At 53.5% G+C, this 10950-nt stretch overlaps 1 protein-coding gene across 1 annotated transcript in view; it reads left to right on the top strand.

Moving 5' to 3' along the window:
- Positions 1-10950, top strand: part of LOC308119102 (titin-like) — a 218988-nt gene that overhangs the window by 190201 nt on the left and 17837 nt on the right. The window contains 17 exon segments of the mRNA XM_080478934.1: positions 666-962; positions 1051-1638; positions 1747-2049; positions 2351-2647; positions 2746-3033; positions 3115-3414; positions 3499-3650; positions 3736-3886; positions 3981-4280; positions 4386-6152; positions 6250-6543; positions 6632-6919; positions 7013-7312; positions 7401-7735; positions 7905-9636; positions 9745-10047; positions 10233-10544. Coding sequence (XP_080335060.1) covers positions 666-962; positions 1051-1638; positions 1747-2049; positions 2351-2647; positions 2746-3033; positions 3115-3414; positions 3499-3650; positions 3736-3886; positions 3981-4280; positions 4386-6152; positions 6250-6543; positions 6632-6919; positions 7013-7312; positions 7401-7735; positions 7905-9636; positions 9745-10047; positions 10233-10544 — 8007 coding nt within the window.

Below are 10950 nucleotides of genomic sequence, written 5' to 3'. Positions count from 1 at the left end.
CTCTTTGAACCAACCTGAATCACCCACAAGGGGGCGCACCTCAAGACAGAAGGTTTTGATTGTGATCAACACAGGAGGCTAATATCGTAAATCACCTCTGGTAAATTTAGCGGTTAGCCGCCGGTGGTTGGCTGCTAGCATTAGCTGCTAACAAGACTAGTAAGTAGTAGTAGTAGGAAGCGCTGACCCCATGGGATTTACAAACCAGCCCGTATTTCATTTTAAGTCTCCGGTGCCTTTCTCTGCAGCTGGATGTTTGAAGACAGCTCCACCAGTTCAATTATTTTTTTGTAAGAAAAGGACAACCATGCTATTGCTATGCTATCCATGATAGACAGTTCCTGCAGCCAATCAAAACGCCCCTAACATCCGTAGCACACTATGTAATCTCACAACAGGAAGTGGAAAAGTATGAAACTGGGTCAGAACGAGCTCCATGTTTGACTCACTTTCCTAATAAATTTTAAGAATTAACTTCAAGACGGTTTAAGGGAGACCGGAGACGTGAGAAAACCAGCTGATGACTCCTTTAAAAGTCTTTAATGCCCTTTTCTGTTGAGACGTTTGTACTGATTTACCCCTCACTAATCTGACTAAATGTATAAACAATATGTCGGAGGTGACCCTTTTACCCCCATAAACCCATTTTGTCCGTTTCCGTTCAGAAAAGCCAAGCCCTTCGCCGAAGCTGGGTGTGACCGAGGTGACCAAGGAGAGTGTGTCGCTGGCCTGGGCCAAACCCGAACAGGACGGCGGCAGCAGGATCACCGGATACCTGGTGGAAGCTCTGGAGAAAGGCCAGGAGAAGTGGGTGAAATGTGGTATGTCCAAGTCAGCCCACTTCACCGTGTCCGGTCTGAGGGAGAACGCCGAGTACTTCTTCAGAGTCAGAGCGGAGAACCTGGCAGGATTCAGCGACGTCAAGGAGATGGTCACTCCCGTGGTCGTCAAAGACCAACTTGGTAAGACACAGAGATGTATTATTGACTTGGAAGGTCAGGGTGAGGATGAAGGTTTAACGTCTCCTGATGTTCCTGTTTGGTTCCTCAGAATCTCCTGAGATCATCATGAAAGACTTCCCTCACAACACAGTCTACGTCCGGGCCGGATCTACTCTCAAGTGTGAGATCCCGCTGACCGGCCGGCCGCTGCCCAAAGTCAGCCTGTCGAAGGACAACGTCATGCTGAAGTCTACGATGAGGTTCAACTCCGAGGTCACGCTCGACAGCATCAAGATCGTCCTGCGCGAGAGCATCGCCGGAGATTCAGGCCGCTACGACATTACCGCCTCCAACTCCAGCGGGACCACAAAATCCTTCGTCAACATCGTGGTCCTTGACCGGCCCAGCGCCCCACTGGGACCTGTGGAACTGTTCGACGTCACAGAGGACAGCGTGAGTCTGAAGTGGCTCCCGCCGGCATATGAGGGCGGCAGCCCCATCACCAACTACATCATCCAGAAGCGAGAGACCACCACCGCCAACTGGATGGACATCTCGTCGGCGGTGGCCCGCTGCACCATGAAGATCATGAAACTGACCACGGGTCTGGAGTACCAGTTCAGGATCAAGGCCGAAAACCGATATGGAATCAGTGAGCACCTCGACTCGCCAACGGTCACCGTGAGCCTGCCATACAGTAAGCACCGCTTCTCTTGGCTCTATCGCATGTTCATAGAGCAACACGACTCCAGATCCACCGGGAGCGTAGCGATGGCCGCATTCTAACTGTCTTTTACTCCACCAGCTACCCCAGAAGCTCCATCAACGCCAGAGATCACCGGTGTCACCAGGGAGACCGTCACCGTGGCCTGGAAGGAGCCCAAGTCGGACGGAGGCAGCCATGTGTTCGGCTACCACCTCCAGATGAAGGACAAGAACAGCATCCTGTGGCAGCGCGTGAACCGCATGGTGATCCGCGCCACGCACTTCAAGGTCACCAACATCAACGCCGGACTCATCTACGAGTTCAAAGTGGCAGCAGAGAACGCCGCAGGAATCAGTGCGTTCAGCAAGGTGTCCGACGCCGTCCTGGCCATCGACGCCTGTGGTGAGTGGCTTAAAAATCAGAATTTACTGAGAGGACGGTGGCGAGATCCAACTGTCCATGTCCATGTGTGGAAGTGGGCGTGGCTTCAGGCAGTGTGTGTGTGAGTGTGAGTGTGTGTGTGTGTGTGTGTGTGTGTGTGTGTGTGTGTGTGTGTGTGTGTGTGTGTGTGTGTGTGTGTGTGTGTGTGTGTGTGTGTGCAGGCATTGAGGCTGATTATGTAAAAACTGCGTAAGGGGTGAAGTTTGCATGACAATTAAATACGTTAAATAAGTCATAACTTTATCTCCTCTTGTACTTGCAGAGCCGCCCATCAACCTGCGCATCAGTGACATCACCAAACACTCCATCAGCCTGGCCTGGGAGAAGCCCAGCTACGACGGCGGCTCCCCAATCACCGGCTACCTCATTGAGAAGAGGAAGGACGTCAGTCCCAAGTGGACCAAAGCAAACCTCACCAAGGTGACGGACACCCGCTTCACCGTGACCGGCCTGAAGCAGGACGTGTCCTACGAGTTTAGAGTCATGGCCAGAAACGCCGTCGGCTCCATTAGCAACCCGTCAATGACTGCCGGCCCGGCCACCTGCGTGGACACCTATGGTAGGTCTGAGTGCAGATGATTTAGAAAGAAGGACGTGCCATACCCAGTTCCACCTACAACACCTTTAACACCGTTTGGCTTCTGATCTTGTCTCTAGGCGCTCCAGAAGTGGAGATCCCTCAGGAGTACCTCAGTGAAGTCAAGTACAAGGCCGAATCCAACGTGGAACTCAAGTTTAACATCACGGCCAAACCGGCTCCCACCATTGAGTGGTTCAAGGACGGCAGAGAGCTGGAGGTCAGCTCACAGCTCTCCTTCAAGCACACATTCGAGTCCACCAGCCTGTTCCTGAAGGAAACCACTCGTCTGAACTCTGGAACCTATGAGGTCCGGGTGAAGAACTCGCTGGGGTCTGCGTGCGGTGTCGTCAGGCTGCTCATTCAAGGTATTTATACATTTGATGAAGGCGACTGAACATTTCCTGGTGTAAGGTAGAGACCCTGATGCCCATTAAAACTCTCACCAGACAAACCGGGCCCCCCCGCCGGAGAGATTCAGTTCAAGAAGGTGACAGCCGACAACGTCACTATCATGTGGTCGCCTCCCGCCGACGAAGGCGGCGCCATGGTGATGCATTACATCGTGGAGAAGAGGGAGACCCGCAGGGTGATGTGGTCCATCGTCTCCGAGAAATTGGTCGACTGCATCGTGAACGTGCAGAGACTCATCCAGGGCAACGAGTACATCTTCAGAGTCCGCGGGGTCAACAAGTACGGCATCGGAGACCCACTGGAGTCCAACCCGATTGTCGCCAGGAACTCCTTCGGTAAGTGAGTCCCTGGTAGTCTGTGATTTCCATAACAGCGAACAGTGACGATTAATCAGTCTCGGTTGTTTTCGTACTGCACAGTTCCTCCCAGCGAGCCGTCCAAACCTAAAGTCTCCATGATCACCAAGTCCACCATGACGGTGATCTGGGAGCGCCCAGCATTGGACGGAGGCAGCGACATTGATGGCTACTACCTGGAGAAACGAGAGAAGAAGAGTCTGCAGTGGTTCAAGGTTTGTTTGGTTGTTGTCCACCCCCCTCCCTATCACTCCGACCACCTTCCTTCCTTTACCACCATGTTTTGTATTGTTTGCTCAGGTGGTGAAGGGAACCATCAGGGACACCCGACAGAAAGTCACCAACCTGGTGGAGAACAACGAGTACCAGTACAGAGTGTGTGCCGTCAACAAGGCCGGTGCCGGAAACTATTCGGAGGCCTCTGACCTCTACAAGGCGTACGACCCCATCGGTATGTCTTCACATTGTCGTCAGCACAACCAAATAAAGTTTCTTTGATGTCATCTTATAGAACCACTGAACCGCATTCCTTCCGTCTTCTCCAGATCTCCCCGGCGAGCCGTCAAAGTTACGTGTGGTGGACTCCACGAAGACGTCCATCACCCTCGGCTGGGAGAAGCCCGTCTACGATGGTGGCAGTGAGATCACACATTACGTCTTGGACCAGATGAACTCGGAAGAGAAAGAATGGGTGACGATCAACCCACAGGTCAAGGCCTGCGAGTACGTGGTGTCCCATCTCAAACCCGGAACGTACTACTTCTTCAGACTCTTTGCGGTGAACAGTAAGGGCCGAGGAGAAGACATCAAGATGTACCAGCCGGTGCAAGCCAAGGACGTCTTGGGTTAGTATTCATGTAAAAAGGTCATTTGTTTAGCGTCGCAGGAAAATTATCTATAGATGTCACGTGATTCGCATTTCATTTCCATATTTTTGTCCTTTCTAACAGAGGAAGCTGATTTGGACTTGGATGTTCCAATGACAACACAGTACACAGCCAGGGCGGGCCGTGATGTGAACGTGTTCATTCCTCTGAAGGGGCGCCCCGCCCCCAATGTCACTTGGCGCCGTGGAGACCGTAATATGGCTGGCGACAACCGCTTCACCATAACTAGCAGCGAGAGAGCTACCACTCTCCTCATACCCAAGGTGACCCGCGATGACTGTGGCAAGTACGTGCTGGAGATCGAGAACGGCGTGGGAGAGCCAAAGATCGTCACTGTTTCCCTGAAGGTGCAAGACAGTCCGTCCACCTGCCAGAAACTGATGGTGAAAAACGTAACAAGAGGCAAGCTGACCCTCAGCTGGGAGGCTCCCGTCATCGACGGCGGCTCCCCCATCACCAATTACATCGTGGAGAAGAAGGGCTCCACCATGAAGGCGTATCAGGTGATCACTGCCGAGTGCCTCAACACGAGCTACAAGGTGTCGGGACTGGAGCAGGACATTGCGTACTTCTTCCGAGTGTCTGCCGAGAACGAGTTTGGTGTGGGCGACACGTGTGAGACTGCTGAGCCAGTCAGAGCGACAGAAACCCCAGGAGCGGTCAAAGACCTGGTTATGGTCGATTCCACAAAGTCCTCCGTTACCCTGCAGTGGACCAGACCAGACCACGACGGCGGCAGCCACATCACAGAGTACATCATCGAAAAGAGAGCCCAGGAAGAGGTGAACTGGAGTTTAGGTGCTACGTGCAAGCGCTGTACCTGTGAGGTGACCGGACTCAGGGAGAACACCATCATGGACTTCAGAGTGTTTGCCAAAAACGAGAAAGGCCCCAGTGACTTCTCTCAAGTCGGTCCCATCACGGTGGTGGACTACATCATCCCACCTGAAGCCAACCTGGTTGATTACCCCAACGGGGAACTTCCTGTTCGTATCGGTCAGAATATCCACATCGAGCTGCCCTTCAAGGGCAAACCAAGACCTGCAATTAGCTGGCTGAAGGACAACCTTCCTCTAAAAGAGAGCGAGAAGGTTCGCTTCAGGACCACCGACAACAAGACTTCCGTCACAGTGAGAGGAGTCAAGAAGGAACATGCCGGTCAGTACACCTTGGTGCTGGATAACAGAGTGGTCAAGAACTATTATGACATCAACGTGACCACTCTTGGTCCGCCCTCCTCGCCTGTTGGTCCGATTCGCTTTGATGAGATCAAAGCTCAGAGCATCATTATTTCTTGGGACGAGCCCAAGGAAGATGGTGGCGGGGAGATCACGTGCTACAGCGTCGAGAAACGTGAAACCTCGCAGGCCAACTGGAAGATGGTCTGCTCCAGTGTGGTCAGGACCAGCTTCAAGATCCCCAACCTGGTCAAGGGAACCTATTACCAGTTCAGAGTCCGCGCTGAAAACAAGTACGGAGTCAGTGAGCAGCTCACTTCCCCGGAAGTCGTTGCTCAGCATCAGTACAAGCCTCCCGGCTCTCCCGGGAAGCCAGTGGCGTACAACGTCACCAGTGACGGTGTGACCATCAATTGGGACGCCCCTGACTTCGATGGAGGCTCGCCCATTCTTGGTTACCACGTGGAGAAGAAGGACAGGAACAGCCTTCTGTGGCAGAAGGTGAACACCACCATCATCTCCAACAGAGAGTACAGGATCATCGGCCTTCTGGAGGGGCTGGAGTATTCCTTCAGAGTTTATGCCGAGAACAACGCTGGACTCAGTCCCGTCAGTGAACAGAGCAAACACGCCCTGGCGATCTCTCCAGTTGGTAAGGTTTCTTGCTCATTAAAGCATTCCTTATTTTTAAGGGTAAATGTTTTGTTTGCTAGAAACTGAGCTGTCATGTTGCTTCTCACTTGCATTAGATCCGCCTGGTACCCCGGTCTGCATCGACACCACCAGAGACTCGGTCACCCTGCAGTGGGAGATTCCGAAGAGAGACGGCGGCAGCAGGATCGTGGCCTACAGCGTGGAGCGGCGCCAAGGCAGAAGCAAATGGTTGCGGTGCAACTTCACAGACATCAGCGAGACACAGTTCACCATCACCAGCCTGTCTCCTGGAGACAGATATGAGTTCAGAGTGATCGCCAGAAATGCTGTTGGTACAGTCAGTCCACCATCCAACTCTTCTGGTTACATCATGACCAAAGACGAAAGCAGTACGTGTTTTCAGCCCGAAGCTATTGGCCAAAGTTCATCCTCAACAAGTTTTCTAATAAACTGGTCTGTCATGTGTTTCCTCTCCAGTTTCTCCAGAGATCGAGTGGTCTCCAGACCAAGTGGCTACTCTGAAGGCCGGCGAGAACGTGAAGCTCAGCTGCCGCATCACTGGACGTCCGGTTCCTCAGATCGTTTGGTACAAGGACGGCAAAGAGATCGACAAGAGGATCATGATCGACATGGAGATCACCACCGGCATTGGCACCAGCAACCTTTTCGTCCGCGACGCCAACAGGAACCATCGTGGAATCTACACTGTGGAGGCTAAAAACAGCTCCGGCACCAGGAAGGCTGACGTGAACGTCAGAGTGCAAGGTGGGTGAGCCAAGACAACGACAGACACTTTGATTGACCAAACAGATTTGAAGCTTTCTCTTAGTGTCAGTGATGATTTCTGCTTCCTTTCAGATACACCCGGACCCGTTGATGGTCCCATCCGTTTTACTGGCATCACTGCTGAGAAGTGCACGGTGTGGTGGAACCCACCGGAGAACGATGGCTGTGCTGCAATCACCCACTACGTGGTGGAGAAGAGGGAGACGTCGAGGATCTCCTGGGCCTTGGTCACCTCCAAATGTGAAGCTTGTTCCTACAATGCCATTAACCTCATCAAGGGCAACGAGTACCAGTTCAGGATCTCTGCGGTCAACAAGTTCGGCGTGGGCAAACCGCTCGACTCTGATCCATTTGTGGCACAGATGCAGTATAGTAAGTCCACTGAGAGTTCTGAGGTTGTGCTGTTGGTTACCAAAAGATTTTACCGAACCATGATCTCATTGTCGTCTGTGCCCTCCAGCTGTACCAGAAGCCCCCGGTACCCCTGACGCCACCCATGTGACTGGAGACAGTATCACCCTGTGCTGGACCAGGCCCAGGTCCGACGGAGGCAACGAGATCAAGCACTACATCCTGGAGAGGAGGGAGAAGAAGAGTCTGCGCTGGCTGAAGGTTTCCTCCAAACGGACCATCACTGAGCTGAGGCATCGCGTCACCAAGCTCACTGAAGGAAATGAGTACGAGTTCCGCGTCATGGCTGAAAATGGTGCCGGCATTGGACCGGCAAGCAGCACCTCCAGGCTCTTCAAGACCAGAGAGCCAACAAGTCCTCCCAGCGCTCCCACTCTGATCAAGGTAGGGGTATAGAGGTTCTGTCGATAAACCGAAGCCAGAAACCGGTTCAAACCGGTGCTTTTGTGTTTAAACAGCCATTACCGCCGTTCCAGCCTTCACTTGTTCTGGTAGTCGCTTTTTGCAGAAGTAACTTCAGTCAGAACATGAACTCTGAACTTTTCTCCATCAGGTCGTCGACTCCACCAAGTCCTCGGTAACCGTGGAATGGACCAAGCCCGTGTTTGACGGCGGCATGGAAATCATCGGTTACAACATCGAAATGTGTAAGGCCAGCCTGGAGGAGTGGCACAGAGTCAACAAGCAGATCTGTATCCACACCAGCTACACCGCCAAGGGCCTGGTTCCCGGAGAACTTTACAAGTTCAGGGTCAGCGCCGTCAATGGATCAGGAGAGGGAGAAGCCTCGGTGACGCCGAACCCCGTCCAGGCATTGGACAGGCTCACGTCTCCTGAGATTGACATTGACGCCAACTTTAAGCAAACGCACATCGTGAAGAACGGCGGCAATGTGACGCTGCACATTGCTTTCCGAGGAAAGCCGGCGCCCCTCGCCACCTGGTCCAAGGTTGATGGTGAGCTTCCAGTCATGGCTGACGTCAACACAACCGATACATTTTCTACTCTGTCCATCGAGGGTTGTACCCGGTACGAAGCCGGCAAATACACCCTCTTCCTGGAGAACAACAGCGGTCGCAAGTCCATCACGTTCACCGTCAAAGTGCTGGACACTCCCGGGCCTCCTGGAGCCATCACTTTCAAAGACGTCACCTGCGCAGCCTTGACACTGATGTGGGACGCTCCTACCAACGACGGCGGCTCTCGAATCCATCACTACATTGTGGACAAGCGTGAGGCGAGCCGCCTTGCCTGGCAGGAAGTTAGCACCAAGTGCTCTCGCCAGATGATCAGGGTCACTGGTCTGGAGATCGGCGTGCCATATTTGTTCAGGGTAATTGCAGTGAACCAGTACGGCCAAGGAGAAGCTCACGAGATGACGGAGCCTGTCACCGCAACAGAAGTTCCCGCACCGCCCAAACGACTGGATGTTGTCGACACTTCCAGCTCCACCGCCTCACTGGTTTGGCTGAAACCAGACCATGATGGAGGCAGCAGAGTCCGAGGCTACGTCGTTGAGTTCAGAGCTGAAGGCACCAACCGTTGGATCCTAGCCGGGGAGCCCAAGACTCTAAAGATGCTGGTGGACGGTCTGATGGAGAACACAGAGTACGACTTCAGAGTGAAGGCCAGAAACGACGCCGGTGTCAGTGAGCCTCAGGGCACCTTCAGCTCCGTGGTCATCAAAGAGCCTCGCATTGAACCGACGGCGGACCTCAGCAGCATCACCAACCAGCTCATCACCTGCAAGCTGTCCAACACCTTCACCATCGACATTCCAATCAGTGGCAGGCCGGCGCCCAAGGTCACCTGGAAGCTGGAGGAGATGAAGCTGAAGGAGACGGACCGAGTCTGCATCAGGACCTCCAAGGAGACCACCACTCTGATTGTGAAAGACAGCAAGAGGAGCGACAGCGGCAAGTACTACCTGATCCTGGAGAACGCCGCAGGTGTGAAGACCTTCACCGTGACCGTGCTGGTTGTCGGCAGACCGAGTCCGCCCACAGGGCCCTTGGAGATCTCGGGAGTCTCCTCCGAATCCTGCAGCCTGTCGTGGTCCGAGTCGTCCGACGACGGCGGCAGTGAGGTCACCAACTACATCGTAGAGAAACGAGAATCTGGTTCTGCTTCCTGGCAGGTGGTCAACTCCAGCGTGATGAGAACCACCATCAGAGTCACACATCTGACTAAATATATGGAGTACACCTTCAGAGTGTGTGCCGAGAACAAGTTCGGAGTCAGCAAGTCCATCGAGTCGGCCGCAGTGGTTATCGAGCATCCGTACGGTGAGTTCTGTATGAAAACACAAGTTTTTCTCCTGGCGCAGCACATTTCAATGGAACTAATTGTTCCACTTCATGAATAATAATCCAAATCCTTGTTTCCTTTTAAAGTTCCTCCAAGTCCACCAACTCGTCCAGACGTGGTTTCTGTGTCGGCCAACGCCATCAGCATCAAATGGGACGTTCCATACGCCGATGGCGGAAGCCAGGTGACCGGGTACTGGATCGAGAAGAAGGAGAGGAACACCATCCTGTGGGTGCGCGAGAACAAGCTGCCCTGCCTGGAGTGCCACTACAAGGTGTCCAACCTGATCGAGGGCCTGGAGTACCAGTTCAGGGTGTATGCCATGAACATCGCCGGACTCAGCAAGGCCAGCGAGGCGTCCAGACCCGTGGTGGCGCTCAACCCCGTCGGTGAGGAATGACACCCGTTTCCTGTGTGTTTGTGTTGAATTTGGTCTGTTTCAGCCGTAATCCTTTTTGTTTGATGTCACTCAACTGGCTCCATAAGAAACCAGTCCAGAGATCTGTCACCAGGACCAGGGCCGAACCAGAGTGTGTTTGTGTGAAAGTCCAGTGACGAGGTTCTGCTCCCTCAGATCCTCCCGGTAAACCCGAGGTGACGGACATCAGCCGGTCCTCTGTGTCGCTGTGCTGGACCGTGCCGCTCAACGACGGCGGCAGCAAGATCATGGGCTACGTGGTGGAGAGGAAGGTCTACAGCGCCGACGAGTGGGACGACAACCGCTGGTTCAAGTGCAACTACACCACCATCACCGAGAACTACTTCACCGTCGCCAACCTCGGCGAGGGCGAGACCTACGATTACCGGGTCATCGCCAAGAATGCCGCCGGTGTCCACAGCGCTCCGTCCGAGTCCACTGGACCGATCACGTGCAAAGACGAGTATTGTGAGTTCAACATTTTGTGTTTTCGTCCTCCAGTTCTGTTTATCCACCATCAACGTCACACTTCAATATAAACTTGTTCTTCAGGTTGATGAGTTGTAAAAACCTGTCTGGCTCTCTCTCTCTCTGTCTCTCTCTCTCTGGCTCTCTCTCTCTCTCTCTCTGTCTCTCTCTCTCTGGCTCTCTCTCTCTCTCTCTCTCTCTGTCTCTCTCTCTCTGGCTCTCTCTCTCTCTCTCTCTCTCTGTCTCTCTCTCTCTGGCTCTCTCTCTCTCTCTGGCTCTCTCTCTCTGGCTCTCTCTCTCTCTCTCTCTCTCTGGCTCTCTCTCTCTGGCTCTCTCTCTCTCTCTCTCTCTCTGGCTCTCTCTCTCTGGCTCTCTCTCTCTCTCTCTCTCTCTCTCTCTCTGGCTC

This window comes from Lipophrys pholis, assembly GCF_963383615.2.
Source record: "Lipophrys pholis genome assembly, chromosome: 13".
Classification (NCBI taxonomy): domain Eukaryota; kingdom Metazoa; phylum Chordata; class Actinopteri; order Blenniiformes; family Blenniidae; genus Lipophrys; species Lipophrys pholis.
Note: the sequence above shows the minus strand (reverse complement) of the source record. Positions and strands in the feature narration are given on the sequence as shown.